At 44.7% G+C, this 19,369-nt stretch overlaps 2 protein-coding genes across 3 annotated transcripts in view; both read left to right on the forward strand.

Annotated features, from left to right (window-relative positions):
• The window catches only part of TRPM7 (transient receptor potential cation channel subfamily M member 7), a 77,628-nt gene extending 72,839 nt beyond the window's left edge, over positions 1–4,789 (forward strand). For both annotated transcript variants that reach the window (XM_081838623.1, XM_081838624.1), the window contains exons 38-40: positions 649–700; positions 1,148–1,254; positions 2,862–4,789. In XM_081838623.1, the coding sequence (XP_081694749.1) occupies positions 649–700; positions 1,148–1,254; positions 2,862–2,992 (290 nt within the window). In that variant the 3' untranslated portion in view covers positions 2,993–4,789. The remainder of the gene's footprint in view (positions 1–648; positions 701–1,147; positions 1,255–2,861) is intronic.
• Positions 4,790–7,897: 3,108 nt separating this feature from the next.
• Positions 7,898–19,244, forward strand: USP50 (ubiquitin specific peptidase 50). Its single transcript, XM_081839198.1, has 7 exons — positions 7,898–8,164; positions 9,699–9,899; positions 12,601–12,796; positions 14,519–14,725; positions 17,483–17,625; positions 17,787–17,919; positions 18,770–19,244. The coding sequence occupies exons 1-7, from the start codon at positions 8,112–8,114 to the stop codon at positions 18,959–18,961; spliced, it is 1,125 nt and encodes a 374-aa protein (XP_081695324.1). The 5' UTR covers positions 7,898–8,111; the 3' UTR covers positions 18,962–19,244.
• The last annotated feature ends 125 nt before the right edge of the window (positions 19,245–19,369 follow it).

Consider the following 19,369-nt stretch of genomic DNA (forward strand, 5'->3'; position numbering starts at 1 on the left):
CCCGAGATGGTCACCTGTGCTGTTCTTAAGATGCAAGAGGGACTGTCGGGATGGATGCAGTCTTTCAGATACAGGCATCCCCCCACTTAATGCACAATCAATTTGCATGTGACTGTGTATACATGCAGCGTTTGGAAATAGATAGATAGATAGACTGATAGATTCAGACCAGGAAATGTTGGGAGAGAGGTGGCAAGTCCTTGTGGCTCATGAGGAGACCCTTCACGGAGCCTGAGGAGGACTTCAGTGAGGGAGGAGAAAGCCCCAAAGAGACTAGAGGTTCAGTGATGCTTTGTTTAGGCTTCTCAGCCTCCCCGCCTAACAGCTGATGCGTGCAGTCGCACAGCAGCAGCTGCGTTTCTGCACATCCTCCAGTTGTCCACAGAACTTCAACTCTAGTTGAAGAGAGTTGGCTGGAGAGAGAGCTGCACAACAGGAACAAATAGCTTTTTAGAGGGTGCCCCCCACTTACACAATTTTTACATATGCACGGGGCGCAGGGCACAAAATGTAACCCCCGCGTAAGGAGGGGGCACCTGTATTTCAGCTGTTCAAATTGTTCATCTGCTATAATTTCTCTTTTTATGTTAAAATTACTCTTGTGCTACTTGGCTAACAGGATAATAACTTCCTTTGCTTCTTGTGAAGGTGTTGGAGAAAATTTGACAGATCCTTCTGTGATAAAAGCTGAAGAAAAAAGGTAAGCAGTGCAAAATTCCTTTTTCCTATGGCCACATGTGGCAAGCGTGGAGGGCTGCCCTTCTGCTTTAGGTGTACCAATTAACAGATACCAAGGACAGATTTATGATGAAACTTTAAGTTAGCTTACTGCTGTGATTTTTAAGGACACCATCAGCAGCAAATTTTCTGCTGGGAATTGCCAGTGTGATATTATGGAGAGCATTCCTATCTTACCTGCATAATTAGGATTGTATTCAGTGCTAGTCCTATTCAGAATAGAACCATTGAAATGAATGAACCTAAGGTTTTCCAATGTTCACCAATGTCAGTGGATATACTTTGAGTAGGACCAACAATGGATACAACCCAAAACCTCCCCCATATCTAGCCAGGGGGTGATGACCACACACAAAAAAAAATCATGTTTGGCTGTAGGTATTTTTTTAATGTGTGCTTTCTTTTAAAGGTCAAACGATATGGTATTTGGTCCTGCAAATCTGGGAGAAGATGCCATCAAAAATTTCAGAGCTAAGCACCACTGCAACTCATGCTGCAGGAAACTTAAGCTTCCAGGTAAATAGCAGCCCCCGATTTATGAAAGATAACTTCTCTCTTGTAGCTTCTACCTATGATAAATTGAATTTTACATTGATATGGGGGTAAGGCATTCTTTCCACATAAAATGGATGAATTGCTGGAACCAAGCTGAACTTCATTGATCAGTTGGACCTCATTGGATTGCTCTTGAAACCTCATGAGGAAACACTTATTTTTCTCTCCCAAAAGAAAATCTGCCCCGAAAACTAATTCTTTCACCTTTTCAGTGGGCCTGAACTAAAAACCTATAACAAATGCCCTAAATATATTGTTGCAAGGAAGAGAAAAAATGGCTTTATTGACCCTTTTTTTGGGGGGGGGGGGACGCCTTCTGCCCTGTCAGCTAGAAGCCTTTGTATGCATCTCAGTGGCTTTTATTAATTCTGTGAACGATCAACTCCAAGAACCCAATTTCCTTTCCATGGACCTGACGAGCCCTAAAAGATTGTGGTAGGTAGTCAGGCACAAATTGTCCTGAAATTACCAACCTAGGCCTAAAGTCACTTGATAGATTGATATCATATGCAAGTTGTGCCACACCCAGAGGCCATAGTGCAGGCTGAACCAGAGCTGAGCAATTTATAATTCAAATATTTATTTTCTTGAAAAAGTTTTGGTACTTGGCAAAGTGACTAATACAGGTCTTTTGAAGGAAGAGAGGAACAAACCACACACCAGCAAGGGCTTCTTTCCTGCCACTATATTATTATTATTATTATTATTATTATTATTATTATTATTATTGCTGTTGTTGTTGTTGTTGTTGTTGTTATACATATTTATTAAGAGGAATTGCCTTGGAAGTGTGTTTACAAAGGGACCGTTGTTCTCCCCTTTTTCTTTCAACAATGCTGAAGCCTATACACTCTGCTAGAGCAACATTTCCCCAACCTGGTGCCCTTCTGTTACACTGGGCTGCAGCTCTCATCAGTCCCAACCAGCATATCTGTGTTGGCCAGGACTGATGGGAGCTGGAGTGCAAAAAATTTGGAGAACACCAGATTGGGAAAGCTGCTGTAGACACTTGACCTTCTCTACAGCCTGGATACCTCAGCTGGTCAGAGATGGTGTTGATAATGCCAAAGTTGCAGGTTTGATCCCTGTATGGGACAGCTGCAAATTCCTGCATTGCAGAGGGATGGACTAGATGATGAATATAACAAAACAAAAATGTCCCTTCCAACTTTACAGTTCTATGATTCTGCCTGTTGGGAAATCTGACTGTGGCCCAGCCAGGCACAAGATGGCCAGCATCATAAGGGCAAGTCTGTGGGACAACCTACCCGCACATCCTTTGATATCAGACACCTTGCCTCTACCACCCAATAATGCCCACTGGACAACTGTGGGCCAGTCTTCAAAGCTCAGAGTTTTGCACTGGGAAGAACCTGAAGGCCTACCTTGCCTGCATAACTCTGGCAGGACATTAATTCGCCTTCTCTCCTTATTTTAGAGAGGAGCTCTAATTTGAATCAGAAGTAAGGCTGCTAATTTGTATATTCTCTCTCCCTCTCCATCTTCCTCTCCCCCTCTTCAACCCAACTGTATCTGTGGGATTTCGGGTGGTTGTTGTTTCCCCGTAGACTTGAAGAGAAACGACTACACACCCGATAAAATCCTATTGCCTCAAGATGATTCTCCAGAACTGACCATTCGGCCTGGGAGCTGCACCAAAGAATCGGACTCTGCCAGTTCCAGTCACCTCATGCTGTAAAGATACGCACAGCTCTCTGGCTCTAACCAAACCCTCGCAGAAGTCACAGGGTTCGTTTGCCCTTCATCAAAACAAAGGCCGCATGAAAAAGGACCAAACTGTTTTGATGGCGCTGGTACAGTTAACTGTCCACCGTTGAGTGGCCTAGCATAATGTGGGAATCACCTCTGAAGGAGTAGCTGGCAGCTGCTGTTTTTTTTTTATAAAAAAAAAAGGTTGAATGAAATTAAGTATTTATGAAATAGCTTTTTAAAGAGGCGTTTTAGCAGAAGGATAACTTAACATTTTACCTTGGTCCATGAGAGGGGGCCTTTCCTCCCCTTCATCCTGTAGTGCAATATGCCCTTGACCAAATGATGTTTTTCTTTTTGTGCTGATGGTTTTTAAGGCAGGTGGTTTGGGGGCTTTGTGGCAGCTGGTTTCTGTCATCTGGCTAGAGAAACGGGAGGGAGCACCCCCCCACCACCTTCCCACAGACACCGAAGGATTCCTTTGACACTTCTCAGGGTGTCTCAGATAATTGCTCTCTCTGCTCAGTGCCATGTATGTTTTATGTGGCTCAATGGAACGAGGCTGCTCCTAAGGATCTGTCCATATTTAGTTAACGCCAGTAAGCTGAGCTGCAGGGAGTGGGAACGCCTGGTTCCAAACAAGAAGTGATGGCTTGTCTCCTGCATCAGGATTCATCCTCAAGTGTGGAGCCAGTTCTCGGGATGGATGGGATGGATTGCGCATAGTGAAATCCCTCCCCCTCCTATGTCGTTGTTGTTGTTTTTTTTTTAAAAAACGATACATTTCAGTTTTATCTAATCACTGTCCAATAGCAGTAAAATCGCAAGACAAGTCTGATCACATTTGTATAACAGAACAAAACAGCTGGTCTTGGGTAAGACGCTGCCTTGTAAAATGAGCAGGTGCGTTAGGGAAGTTGCTATTACTTGTTACATATAATGGCCGCTTCAGAAGTGTTGCCTTCCAAAGATCTCCTAAAACCAGTAAAAGAAAGCTGAATGTATGCGTCAACCTTTGGGGGCCTCTTCTGATCTTATCACAGCAGTGTTGGAGCTGCTGCAGTCTGGTACCTTCTCACGCCATTTGGGTAACTTTGGAAGCCCTGGGCCATGGGGCAAGAGTCCTGGTTGGGACTGCTCGTCTTGCCAGCGCTGCCTCGGTTTCTGGCGGGAGCAACGCAGGCGTAGAAGTGAGCTGCAGAGTGGACTTGTCCCCTGGGACCAGTGCTTTCCAACCTCAGCTTTTGCGGTGCTGTAAGGACCAGGCCTGTTGTGGGCTCCACACCACCGCAGGGACGTAAGGAGCAGCCCCTTAGTTGTATTTAATATTGTGTGAAGACACCTTTTAATGTAATATTATATATGGTACTTATTTAAAAGAAAAGGAACTAGGATGAATTTACATTATGTAATGTGTGGGAGATTGCAATGCAAACTTTATGCCAATAAAATGTCATTTTCCTGTCCCAAATTTGTTGAATATTCAACAAGAAGAACCTGTTGTCCAACTGAATTTTCATGCTGCAACTTTTGTTTGTTTGTTACATAGGTACTAATTGTAAATTTTAATTGAACGGCATCATAACGCCCAGTAATTATTCTTTTTAAAAATTCTGTAGTGTATCTTATAGATACAGACATTAAGGCACGAACACAATAGCTGTTTAAATGGTGGTTTATGTTGCTGGGGGAGGAAAGGTATAGTGTATTAAAGATAAAAAACTGTATACATTTTGTATATCAATAAATCTTTAAACAATCCCAAATAAATTTATTCTTGTTTAGACTGGTGAGCTTCTACCTTTATTTGATTTGATTGATCCGGGGAGGGAGGGTCAGAGGGAGGAAAGGAACGGGTAAAAACTAATCTGTTGATTTGAGAATAATTTGGACTGCAAGAATGGCCCACCAATAGAAGTATATTTTAGTAAGTAATGTGCAAGTAGTGTGACTAGCCAGCTGGGGCTACTTTGAGAATCAGGTGGAGGTCAGTGAGTCACTAAGTCTTAATACTACTGTGTAGCTTTTGTTAGACAGCAAAATGACTTGGGTTAGCCTTGCAGAAGCATTGAACTACTGACAAGCTGGAATGTGTGCAGAGGAGGGCAACCATGATGATCAAGGATCTGGAAACCAAGCTGAATGACGAATTGTTGAAGGAATTTGGTATGTTTAGCCTGGGAAAGAGGCGACTGAGAGGAGATAGGCTAGCTATCTTCAGATATCTCAAGGGCTGTCACATGGAAGAGGGAACAAGCTTGTTTTCTCCTGCTTTGGAGGGAAGGGCGCAAACCAATGGATTCAAGTTACAAGAAAGGAGATTCTGACGAAACATCAGGAAGAACGTTCTGACAGTAAGAGCTGTTTGAAAGTGGAAAGGTCTCCCTCGGAAGGTTGTGGACTCTCCTTCTTTGGAGGTTTATAAGCAGAGGTTGGATGGCTGTCTGTCATGGATGCTTTAACTCAGATTCCTGCATTGCAGGAGTGTTGGGACTTGGTGAGCCTCGGGGTCCCTTCAAACTATGATTCTATGATGATGTAACCAATACTCTACCAAAATAATTTTCTCTTCGAAGCACCTTCAGTGCACTCTGGAATTTATGACCTGGGAGGCAAACTTGCCAGATATTGGCGCTGTTCTTTTTCTCGATCATTTATTCTTGTGATGCTTTTAACTTTCTTTCATGGACTTCTTTTCAAAGACAGAATATCTTTCTGCCTATATTTTTGTCATCTGCTGTGTTCTTGGGTTTAGCCAACTTGACCTGCAGTGGAGCTTAATCCTAAATGAGCATATGGTTTCAATTCCATTCACAACTACTATAGTTTAGCCAAAGAAGACTATGCCTACAAAAAGATAGAAAGGATATGGCGTAGATGTCATTTTGTTTTATTGTAATTTTGATGGAAAGACACCAGTTCCACATTCCCATAAATGTTATCTCAGCTTATTTTTTTCTTGGTTTTCATCCCCGTTTCAATTTTTAAAGAGACTCCTCCCTTTTGAGCATCAAAACGCTGGGTCTCCTCAACTGTAATACTTCCGTTTCTCTATTGCAGGCTTCTTCAACCTCAGCCCTCCAGATGTTTTGAGACTACAATTCCCATCACCCCTGACCACTGGTCCTGCTAGCTAGGGATCATGGGAGTTGTAGGCCAAAAACATCTGGAGGGCTGAGGTTGAGGAAGTCTGCTCTATTGTTTGTTTTCCATTCCAGATTAGTTTCTCTTCCAGCCTATAATAAAGAGGTAAACTGTTTAAACCAGTGAGGGGTCCTGGTTTGGAGCTCCTCACCCCGATTTTGGACTCCCAACTTCCATCAACATCTGCCAACATAGCCAATGGCCAGGAGTGACTTGTAGTATTCAGTCAAGCAACATTCTGAAAGAGCATCCTTGCATTAAGTAAGTCAAGGCTTCCAAAACAAGCTGTAAAAAGTGCTAAGCAGACAGACTGAGCTTGGGTGTGACAAATTTCACCAGCCGATTTAGAGTTTTCAACTTTAAACTGGTTCTTGTCCTTGTGTCTTCCTTGAACATCTGCAAATATTACCCATTGGATCTCTTTGTAGGGTGGGAATAATGAGTTCAAGGGTCTATAGTTTTTGTTTGCCTGTTTTTAACCTGCTCCTCTGCCTTTAACAGCCTTCAGATTTGCTCCTGCTGATCTCTTAACTGCGCCTGATAATTGTTGATCAATCTGCTCTTAAAGGCACAGGTACAGGTAGCCTGTTAATTGTCTGGTCAGTTGGAAAAACTTGTTTCTGCTCATCAAGGAACTTGGGAGAGTACTTGCAGGTATTCAAGGAAGAAAATAACTGTCTAGGAAGAGAGCTTACACCAAGCCAGGAATCTAGACCAGGGTGGATATACCGTATTTTTCGCTCTATAAGACGCATCAGACCACAAGACGCACCTAGTTTTTGGAGGAGGAAAACAAGAAAAAAATATTCTGAATCTCAGAAGCCAGAACAGCAAGAGGGATCGCTGTGCAGCGAAAGCAGTGATCCCTCTTGCTGTTCTCGCTTCTGGGATAGCTGCGCAGCCTGCATTCGTTCCATAAGACGCACACACATTTCCCCTTACTTTTTAGGAGGGAAAAAGTGAGTCTTATAGAGCAAAAAATACGGTAATTTCAATCAAATCAGTTTAAATCACTAGTAAGTAAGACTTGATTTGAATCAATTTTTTAACAGAAAGACTCATTCTTGCTGGTATAATCTTAATATTTACAACCAGATGCAGATTTCATTTTTAGAATAATAAATTTTCAGAGTAGTTTTTACAGATATATTAAAAATTACTGATTTGGTTATACTATTAGAAATACATAAATAATTATGAAATTATTGTGAGGTTTAATAAGTTAACTGTTTATATTTGGACAACGTTTCTGCTGTACTTTATTAGAAGTAGAAAAACAATAATTTTTCTTTTTTCTTAACTTATACTGAGTTTTAGCACACATGAAAAACTTAAAACAAATCCTTATTTCTTGTTGGATAGCCTTTGGACTATAATGTAACTTAAATAGAAAACTATCTTTAGAAAGATTCTTCCTCCAAAAGCATTTTATTTTTAAAAATCCAATTTAAATTTTAAAAAACGATTTAAATTTTTATTTATCCACCCTGAGCTAAACCCAACTTGGCTATGGTCCTGTGCTGTCAAACCTGAGCATCATGAGGAATTAGAAGGATCTCACAACCCCAAACAACTTCATTAATAAAATCTGTTGCCCAGGCATCCTGCAGGAGCTGACTCACCCTTGGAAGGCAACTGACTAGAGTCCTCTCTGAAGAAGTTTATGGTTCTAGAACCGCTTGGCCCTTCTATCTTGTTAGGAAAGTCCCAAACACCATCCCCTAGCAACAAGGGAGCGTGCATTTATGATGCTGGAAGAATCCGTTTTGGAACACTGGGGAGCAGTGCAAAGAGTCATCAGGAAAAGCCCATGTATTTTGGGTCCTCTGAACAGGCGTAAGATGAAGCAACGTGATTGCACAAGGAAACAGACCATCCAAGTGTCAAAATGAAAAAGGGGTGGTGAACGGGCCGCCAACCCAACTCCATTGAGAGCACCACTTAGTCTTCTTGCAAGCCTGCAAATGGCTTCTAGGTCAACAAAGATGCCTGACAACTTCAATATATACCATCTACTGTGAGTTTCTGTTTTATACAAACCAATTGCTAATTAATTACCATCTAACGACTGGGGAGAAATCCCTGCATTTTCTCCGTTCCTTGGAGAACTGAATGTTGCGACCAGCAAATAAGCATCAGGACAGGGAAATGGTTTCCCTGTTTTTTATCTAGAAAGTTTGCTTGGACATTAAACATTTACTCATGGTGCTGGAAAGACTCTAACATTGATCTTTGGGATGTGGACCAAGCCTATTTCCAACTTATTTCCCCACCCAGTGCTTTACTGCTTGAACAGTCCGTCAAAAATGAGCATCATCTGTGAAGATCATGTTCTTGTGTTTTGCTGGGCATATACTCAGGGATGTCCTGACAACTGACACCATTCCAGAGGGTGTACAATCTGACCAAACAGTTGTTGTTGTTGTTTAGTCGTTTAATCATGTCCGACTCTTCGTGACCGCATGGACCAGAGCACGCCAGGCACTCCTGTCTTCTACTGCCTCCCACAGTTTGGTCAAACTCATGCTGGTAGCTTTGAGAACACTGTCCAACCATCTCGTCCTCTCTTGTCCCCTTCTCCTTGTGCCCTCCATCTCTCCCAACATCAGGGTCTTTTCCAGGGAGTCTTCTCTTCTCATGAGGTGGCCAAAGTATTGGAGCCTCAGCTTCAGGATCTGTCCTTCCAGTGAGCACTCAGGGCTGATTTCCTTAAGAATGGGTAGGTTTGATCTTCTTGCAGTCCATGGGACTCTCAAGAGTCTCCTCCAGCACCATAATTCAAAAGCATCAATTCTTTGGCGATCAGCCTTCTTTATGGTCCAGCTCTCACTTCTATACATCACTACTGGGAAAACCATAGCTTTAACTATACGGGCCTTTGTTGGCAAGGTGATGTCTCTGCTTTTTAAGATGCTGTCTAGGTTTGTCATTGCTTTTCTCCCAAGAAGCAGGCATCTTTTAATTTCGTGACTGCTTTCACCGTCTGCAGTGATCATGGAGCCCAAGAAAGTAAAATCTTTCACTGCCTCCATTTCTTCCCCTTCTATTTGCCAGGAGGTGATGGGACCAGTGGCCATGATCTTAGTTTTTTTGATGTTGAGCTTCAGACTACATTTTACCCTCCAGCCTTTCGCATGATGAATTCTGCATACAGTGGTACCTCGGGTTACATACGCTTCAGGTTACATACGCTTCAGGTTACAGACTCTGCTAATCCAGAAATAGTGCTTCAGGTTAAGAACTTTGCTTCAGGATAAGAACAGAAATCGTGCTCCGGCGGCGCAGCAGCAGCAGGAGGCCCCATTAGCTAAAGTGGTGCTTCAGGTTAAGAACAGTTTCAGGTTAAGAACGAACCTCTGGAACGAATTAAGTACTTAACCTGAGGTACCACTGTATAAGTTAAATTAACAGGGAGACAATGTACAGCACAGAGACATAGTCGGGTATATATGGAAAGCAATGTCTGAATGCACTTGATAAATGTAAAGTCTTTGCTTTTGTCACAATGTGAACGAGGCTTGTTTGACTATAGTTTGGCTTTGGGAATACAGCAAGGGTGCCCTTCCCTTGGAGAGTTCGGACGAGGCAATGGACAGATCCGACGACGAGACAAACCCCCAGTACCAAGGACTAACTGGTCTGCGGAACTTGGGCAACACCTGCTACATGAATGCTGTCATACAGTGCCTCTGCAGCGTTTCCCCGCTGGTGGAATATTTCCTCTCTGGAAGGTATACAGCATCGCTAAACAAGTAAGTTAATGGCCTTGCTCTGCTTAATTTTGGTTGTCCGAAGATCAGAGCCTGGACTGGCTCTGGGACTGAAGGGCTTGTTGGCAAGGTGTCTCTGGAGAGCACCCTCCTTTCTGACCCACTTCCACTCTGGGAATTAGGGGGAAGCCCATGGCTACAGCACTTCCTCCTAGAGATGCCTCATTGATTCCTTACTTTATCTCAGTATTGGCATGGGCGTTTTAGTCAGGGAGGACAAGAGTATGTCCCCAGTACGGAAGCATTATTGGGGGCTGTTCTGTGGAGGAGCCTTGCCCTTGGAGGATTTCTATCTTGTTAGAATCCTAAGTCAGGGGTCAGCAAACCTTTTCAGCAGGGGGCCGGTCCACTGTCCCTCAGACCTTGTGGTGGGCCGAACTATATTTGGGGGGGGGAATATGAACAAATTCCTATGCCCCACAAATAACCCAGAGATGCATTTTAAATAAAAGCACACATTCTACTCATGTAAAAAGACGCTGATTCCCAGACCATATGTGGACCAGATTTAGAAGGTGATTGGGCTGGATCCGGCCTCCAGGCCTAGTTTGCCTACCCATGTCCTAAGTCCTCACTGATATACAGAGTGACACCACCCTTACCTGTCCTATAGAGTTTATGTGCGAAAGTAACCGTGCCCCAATGACTCCTCCCATTTCACCAGGTTTCTGTTATGCATTCTAGACCTACCCTCTCCTAAGAACAAGCACCCCAGCTCACCTGTTTTGGCTCAGAAGCTTCTACCGTTGGTACAGTGGTACCTCGCAAGACGAAATTAATTCGTTCCGCGAGTTTTTTCGTCTTCCGTTTTTTTCGTCTTGCGAAGCATGGACTTTGGAAAAGCTTCAAAAATCACCAAAGTCTTCAAAAACCTCAAAAAAGGCTACCACACCGCGTGCTATGAGTTGCTCCTCAAAGTGAATGCACGGTTTTAAGAAAAAGGAAACAAACTTGCAAGACAAAGGATACAAACTTGCAAGACGTTTTCGTCTTCCGAAGCAAGCCCATAGGGAAATCCGTCTTGCGAAGCAACTCAAAAAACGAAAAACTCTTTCGTTTTGCGAGTTTTTCGTCTTACGAGGCATTCGTCTTGCGAGGTACCACTGTATAAGATAAAACTGTAGAGTTTGAAGGGACCCCAAGGCTCACCAAGTCCCAACACCCAGGCAATGCAGGAATCTCAGCTAAAGCATCTATGACAGACAGCCATCCAACCTCTGCTTATAAACCTCCAAGGGAGACTTCCACTTTCAAACAGCTCTTCCTGAATCTGCTTTCTTGTAACTTGAATCCATTGGTTCGAGTCCCACCCTCCATAGCAGGAGAAAACAAGCTTGTTCCCTCTTCCATGTGACAGCCCTTGAGATATTTGTGGGGGAATGCTTAGGGATGCAGGGGAGGATATATTGTCTAAGATATCCTATCCCAACTTGTCTTTACAAGTTCAACAAAATCAGCAGAGTTAACATTCCCCTTTTTTTAAAACATACACAGCAGATAGCTTGCTCAGACTCGTTAGAGTCTCTGTCAATATTTCCTGGTATTTCCCCTGTTTAATCCCTCCTAAAATAAGACGCTACACAGTCTTCTGTAAAGTATAAAATGTTGATTCACAAGTAATCATCTGTTCACACAAAGGTTCCCAGAAGGCAGCCTTAAAAGGTTAGAACATAGTTTAAATGTGGTGACTATCTCCTTGTGGGAGAAAGCAACCCTTTTCTTTTCTTGGCCTGGAGCCAAGGGTGCCCCCTTGTTTTTAAGTAGTGCTATTGTTAAGATAGCATCAATAGAGGCAAGAGAGACAAGATGGTCTCCAGCCTGTGGTTCTGGTTCTTTCTACTTCAGGAGAGGCCATGCCCATCTCAAGTTACACATAGGAAGTTTTGTCTCAGTCCTGGAAAGCAGGAAGTTCTGGCTGGGGGACTGAGACAACCTTCATGTCTACTCTAGCAATGTTGTGTTTGACTGCACCTGATTCTCACATCCCACAATTTGAAGATAGCTATCCTATCTCCTCTCAGCCTCCACTTTCCCAGGCTAAACATACCAAATTCCTTCAACCATTCCTCAAAAGGCTTGGTTTCCAGACCCTTGATCATCTTGGTTGCCCTCCTCTGCTCACGTTCGTATGCATGGTGTGTCTCCTCCAAATGTCTTTGATACCTCTCTGAAGGCTCATCGATACTTCCATTTGCCCCGCCGCTTCTCTCAGGAAAAGCTCCAACCACATACCCACAACTTTTGTCCAGCAGGCAGATAGTTGTACCCATGACATTCTGCACTGGAGACTGTATCCTTGCTGGTTTTCTCCCTGCAAATCTCTCATTGTAGGTTATGTTTACTTTTAAGCTTGGGCTTCAATAGGTCAAAAAGGGAAGGGGCAGAGCAAAAGAAGGCTTTGCACAGCTTAAAAGCAATAACGAAAAAGACATTTTCCCAATCTAGCAAACAATAGACGGAGGCTGATCATGGGGAGCTACTACCCAAAGGCAAAGGCTGCATAGACTTCAAGCTTTACTCAGTGTATCAAGTGAGAGGTACACGTTTTGCTAAGATGCTTTGAGCCGTTGGGTTGCCTACTGAATTCTAGGAGTCATGGGGGATTGTACTTTTTCCAGTGTTAACCATGATGGATGATTCTCTTGTTTAAAATGATCCTGCACTGCCCTGTTAATCTCTTAAGGGAGGATGGAGAGATAGCGACTGCTTTTGCTTATTTGATGAATGATATGTGGCTGGGGGACTTTGACTGCGTGTCCCCAGAGGTGTTCCGATTGGTCATTGGTGAGCGATACCCAGCTTTCATCAAGAAGACCCAGCAGGATGCCCAGGAGTTTCTGATTTATGTCTTGAATGAGCTGCATGAAGCTCTCAAGAAGGTGAGTCATGGAGTCAAATTCAATTAACCAGCCCCACTAGCACCGAAGCCTGTGCAAGGACTTCCACAAGCAGACTAGGGCTTTCCCCCTTTCCCTCCACCTGCACCCCTTAAAATCGGCTCTGGCGGGTCAGGAAAATCCCCAGAACATCACCTGGGGGAAAGGAGATCGTTTCACCTGGCAATGTGAAAAGCTTGCACCGACAGAATGATTGCCAGAGTGCTACATTGAATTCCTCTCTGTCTTTATAACTTGCCACTCTAGCCGTCCACTGAATTCTCATCTTTTGCAACACCTTGTGGCAATGAGTTCCACAGTCAGATTAAGACGGTGGGAATAGTATTTTTGATTTCAGCAGTTTGTCTTGTACTTCATTTAGAGCTGGTTCACAAATGCTGCTCTGTGTGTGCTTGTCTGCAAACCACCCCCTCAATACTATCCTTTTCAGTGTAACAGCTATGAGACGCTAAATGCTCTCAGTCAAGTGTTACATAAGAGTGTGTGAATGTTTCACTGGGTAAACTATGATCTGGGATGCTTTGGATTAGGTTTGAGGAGCCCTGAGCTTTCCCCCTCATGCACCACAATTCCCATATTTACTTCCTGAGTGGGTTGGGATTTTGGGGTTTTTTTGCAACCCAGAGTTTGCCTGTTTCCTCTGAACTAGATGAATATGATTATAAATCCACATTCAATCTTTGGCTTGCAAGCCTGGTTTGTGGACATAACAATTTTTCATTGCATTGCACTTTTAATTTGTATATGGGTGACTCTCGGCTTACGGTTGGGTTGCATTTTGGGGGTAGTGTGTAAAGCCAAAATTGTGTATAGTCAAAACACATTAGGTTCAGTGGTGGGTGGGATTGCCAAAGTCTTTTTTTTCCACCCCATTTTTAATATTTTTTTTGCCAAGTGCATAAAGCTGAATGCACACAAGTTGAATGCATGTAACTTGCGAGTTAACCCGTACTGCCTATACACACATGCTGAAGAAACAACAGAAATACAACGAAGATCACACATCTTATAACAATCTGATACAATATAAGTCATAATAAAAAAAAGATTTAAAATGAGCACCTGCTATTCAATAAAGCAATAGTCAATAGTTTATTTTATTTATGCCACATTGGCTCTTCACTCTCAACAATTGCAAAATAAATGAATAAATTATAATCAATTAAAAAGAGTAGAAAGTCATAATCTGTCAAGAGCCAGGAATTAAATGTTGGGAGGGACCACCCCATAGCCCAGGCTCCTATGGCCTCCTTATGTAATGCCAAATAATTTCCTTCCCTTAAAGAGGAAAAACAATACAAGAATCTATACTCAACATTATTTTGTGATGCAGCCAGAAGCTTAGCAATAAATCATTCAGTTCCAGCTGAGACTTCAATGAGCAAATTTATAGTGGAGACTTTATGCATATAGGAAACGGTAGAGGAGACTGGAGGGAGTAATTTCCTGCAGCCAAGCACTTGTTTTTAATGCATATGGGAATAAATGTAATTTAAAAATCTGAGCCATCATTAAAACCCCCCGAAATAAAGGAATCGAGGCCTAGCCCTGAGACTCTGATACGGAATCCAAACGGGATTGTTATGCTTTTAACAGCAATTTCTTGCTGTGACTGAGGATGATTTTGAAGAAGACTTTTAGTTACAATAGCAAGCGGGAGGGTGGAAATATCGTCTGTGACACGGCACATCTCTTCTCTTGCAGACAAGTAGGAGAAGAAACCAGGGGACCTCATCGTCTGCTTGGGAATCCAGGGGCTGCGTCGGCGAGTCCTCCATAATCACCCGGCTTTTTGAAGGACATCTCAGTTATGACATCATGTGTTTGGAATGCCAAACGACGACATACAAAAACGAGATCTTCACCGTATTATCTCTTCCCATCCCTTACGAAACTGAATGCTCGCTAGAGGTAATAGTTTCTCTCTTGCTGAGCAAAGCTGCCCGAGCTTAAGCCCAGCTTAAATTGTTGCTGCAATGTTGATTTTAACCCTCTTTAGGCAACTTGCCTGCAGGGCTGGAAACAGCCAACCTCCACTTGTCAGAATTCAAGCCCATCGGTCCATAGTGTAGAGAATCTATCTGCCTTGCAAGCAGAAGGTCCCAGATTTAATCCTAGGCATCTGCAGGTAGGGTTGAAATCCTGGAGAGATGCTGTTGGTTAGTGTAGACCAGGGTTTCCCAGACTTGGGTCTTCAGCTGTTTGGGGACTACAACTCCTATCATCCCTAGCTAGCATGACCAGTGGTCAGGAATGATGGGAATTGTAGTCAAAAAAACAACAACAAACAGTTGGAGACCCAAGCTTGGGAAACTTTGGGGTAGACAATGTACCAATGGTCTGACTCAGTACAGTAGACGTTTGGGTTGCGAACGTGATCCGTGCAGGAGGCACGTTCGCAACCCGCCGCGCCGCATCTGCACACGCACGGGTTGCGATTCGATGCTTCTGCGCAAAGTGCGATTTAGTGCTTGTGCGCATGTGTGACCACCAAAACTTGGAAGTAACCCATTCTGGTACTTCAGGGTTTTGTTGTGTCCGTAACCCCAAAAAAAACACACAAGCTGAAGCGTCTGTAACCCGAGGTATGACTGTATAAGGCAGTTTCCTATGCATAGCTGTCAACTTGCAGATTTGAAAATAAGGGACCAGCAGCCAAAATAAGGGACCTGCAGCCTCACCTGTTCCAGGCACTCCAATCTTCCTGTCCTCCTGCAGTCTGGTCAAACTCATGCTGGTAGCTTTGAGAACACTGTCCAACCAACTTTGTAACCAGAGGTTCAACTGAATAGAATCCGAATCACATGCACCACAAGGCCTATGCAGCCTCAACTTAAGATGGCTCCCCGGCCTGGCTTTGCACTGCAAAGTTTTCAGCAGCACGTGCAACAAAATGGCGTCCAGCATTCAAAAAATCCCTCAGCTTGCATTAACTAGCCACACACAAGGCATTCAAGCTCCACCCCCCAGTCGTTCTTAGACTTCTTATTGGGTGAGCAACACAGCCAAGCAACACAGTTGGAGCCTGCCTCCTCCCTGGCCGGCAGGCAGGGAGGGAGAGGAGCTGCTTCCTTTGAAATTTAAGGGACATCCATCAATAAGGGACAGCAGCGGGACATGGCCCTGGAATAAGGGACTGTCCCTTCAAATAAGGGACATTTGACAGCTATGTTCCTATGTGTTCTTCCTATGCGTTCTTACATGGTAAACGGGAACATGACTATGGGTCATGCTTGTCCTGAGATGTTGATCGCAGGTAGAAGGTCTCTCTCACTGCAGTGGTGGGTTGTAGTCAGTGGCGTAGCGTGGGGGGTGCAAGGGGTGCCAGCCGCACCGGGCGCAACATTTTTGGGGGCGCACTCGGAGCTCTCTGCCCCTACCTGGTCCTGGCTCACTCTCTCTCACACAGTGCTGGCTGTGCGAATCTGATCCGAGCTGCCGGGTCGCCGCCCACTGTGGAGGGGGAGGGTGCCAGGCGTGCATTGCGGAGCGGAGAGAGAGCGAGGGAGGGACTATCTGGGGGAGGGAAAATGCAGCGGCCGCCCAGCGCAGAGCTGAGCGCAGGAGAGAACTACATCCGACCAGCCCAGTTTTGGAGGGAAGGTGTTAGTTGCGGCGGAGCCCTGGCGCCCCGGGAGGCTGGCCGGGCCGGTAATGGGGCTGGCCGGTGGCGCCGCTGCCATCCTGCGGACAAAAGGGCTGCCGCCCCCGGCCGAGCCCCCCCCCCCCCGCGAAACCAGGAGCAGCTCTCTGGTGCTCGAGGGCTTCGCAGGCCCTTCATCTCCCCTCCATTGGCGCCTCAGCCCCCAGCCCTGCCTGCGCGGCTCCTGCGTCTGGGGGCGCGCTCGCGCGGATGGGGTGCCGCTCCCCGCTTGCAAATGGTGCCCGTAAAGTCACATCAGAGACGCCCCCGGGACCCAGTTGCTGCCTTCTTCCCCGCCATGTGATTAAGCCTCGCACTACTTTGTGGCAGTGGTGTAGCGTGGGGGGTGCAGGGGGGGCCGGCCGCACCGGCCGCAACATCTGGGGGTTAGGGTTAGGGGGCGCAAATCCACGGGTTAGGGGGCGCAAATTACTTGCCTTGCCCCGGGTGCTGACAACCCACGCTACGCCACTGGTTGTAGTGTTAACCAGCTCTGCAGCTACACAAAGACAAATTTTTGGGTAGCTAACCTTCACAAGTTAGATAATTTGTATGCCTCTCTTCAGCAAGAGTGACTCACAATCAATCCGTTAACACAAGACAGTCCCTGCCTCCTGATCGGCAATCTGAAAAACATGATGCACAAGCGGAAAGGGACAGGGAGGGTACGGTGGGGAAGAAGCAAACTCAGGTACCAAATCTTAAATGGTAGATCTCATAATGACCAGGTGGCATAGGAACAGCTCAGGGCAAGGAGGTGCCTGATCGAGCTTGGCTTGTGATGCAAGTTGGTGGAAGGAACCCAGCTTCCCACCTCTCCTATTGAAGCAGCTTGATGGAATGGCTATTGCCATGTGACAGAGCCTAATGGAGCTAGTCTTTCAGCAGAGCCGATGGAGGAGTTCTGCTTTTCTGCAATTACAGAGCACAGTCTGCAGGTAAGTTAGTTATAGTGGTTTGACATGTTGACTAATAATTCCACCTCTCCCCCCCCCAAAAAAAATCCCCACTTTTTGGGGGCCCAGGAATGCCTCGAATGCTTCTTTCAGCAAGACATCTTGACTTGGAACAACCAAATTAACTGCTCCTGCTGTGGGATAAAGACAGATGCCGCTGTGAAAGCCAGCATAGCGAAGGCGCCCAAAATAGTTATCTTCCATCTAAAGAGGTACCGTTCTTCTTATTTACAGCATCTCATGTGCTCTCCAAGTGGCTGTGGTGCAGGTCACAAAGAAACGGTTGCTGAAGATGGGAAAGGGGGAAGAATTTGCCAAGTAGATTGGGTAAACTATTTGAAAGTGATTTCTGATTATGATCATTTATTTTCAGGTTTGACTGTCAAGGCAGTTACAAAAAGAAACTGAAAACCGACATCTACTATCCGTTAAATAACCTGGATTTGTCCTCTTACATATATCCACTCTTTCGGAAAAACCCAAAATACAGCTTATTTGCTGTGGTGGTAAGTGACATAGAAGGCTCTATTCTAGTGCATATAAGTCTGTTGGTGCAACACACTCCTGAATCACATCAAAGCTGGAGAGTGATATGGTAAGAAAAGGTGAGAGGGATAGGAAGGTATGGCGATCACACACAGGGCCCCCAGATGTTTGATGGTCTATTGATCCTGTGCCGCCACTTCGATTGCTTTTTCTGCTGCCACCACCCCGTATCTCACGGGGACACACGGAGTCCAGTCAGTAGTTAACATTAACAAATAATCAAGTTTATTTTTAAATGCAGGAACAAGCTTATGGTTTCTGTTAGTTTTTCTTGACAGTTTCTTATTCTTAGTTCCTAACAACTCCAAACTGATTATTCCAACTATCTATCTGACTCCACCTAACAATTCCTCTCACTCTCTCACAATACAACTCTACCAACCCACACCTAAACCTCCCTCTTCCTTCAACTCCCAAACCTCAACTCTCAACTCAACTAACTTTCAAAACCTCCCACTCTAACTTTTATTCCCCCCTTGCATTCTCACTGGCCAATCACATCACACCTATTTAACCCTTTCCTTATGACCCATCCTAGAAGGCAGAAGGTGATGACACTGTCTTGGGAAATGGGGGTACTTTGGGCTCTTCAAAACACATCTCTCTAGCCTATGATCAGGGAGACAGGTCGAAATTGCCACCGGCCTGCTGGCTAAGTGACCATAGTCAGATTACAATTTCTTAATGTGCTGGTTGCAGGGGGAAAGGGGTGGTAGTCATGAAACCATGCCTACCAGGCTTAGCTCCTTGGAACAAATGAACAAAATGCTCTTTTGGTTACCTTTTGATTTATTGCCATTATTGTTGCAGAACCATTTTGGAGATCTGGATGGTGGCCACTACACTGCGTACTGCAAACACCCTCCCACCCAAAGCTGGTACAACTTTGACGACTCTCAGATCACCGAGATCCCAGACCCTTCTGTGCAAACGTCTGCAGCTTATCTGCTGTTTTACAGCAGTCAAACTTTCTCTGTGCCGGTAAAAAACCAAAATGGCTAGGAAACGCACTGAAAACCATCACGTACATAGGATGCAGTGGTACTGTTAGCAAACGTTTCCTGACCCAGGCCGGCCAGGTTTCGAGTCATCCTTAAGGAAGAGGAACCACATTTCCTAATGCCTGCGTTCAGGCTGTAACGTGGTATTTAAAAATGGGATTGTGAACAGCTTCTCCCTTCAGCGAAAAGACAGGTGCCAGACATGAACTCATTTTCAGTAAGCTTTCGGAGAAAGCAACAAACCGCTAGATAAATAAAGTCTTCCTGGGCAGCCAGAGTCTAAAGGAGTGTTGTTTTTTATTATTATTACAGAATCCAAGATGAAATATAATTTTAAATGGGTTATATACATATGCATATATGTAGCAGACCTTTGAGACCCTGGGACACAGATCCACAAGCCTTAAAA

This window comes from Podarcis erhardii, assembly GCF_964252035.2.
Source record: "Podarcis erhardii genome assembly, chromosome: 14".
Taxonomy (NCBI): domain Eukaryota; kingdom Metazoa; phylum Chordata; class Lepidosauria; order Squamata; family Lacertidae; genus Podarcis; species Podarcis erhardii.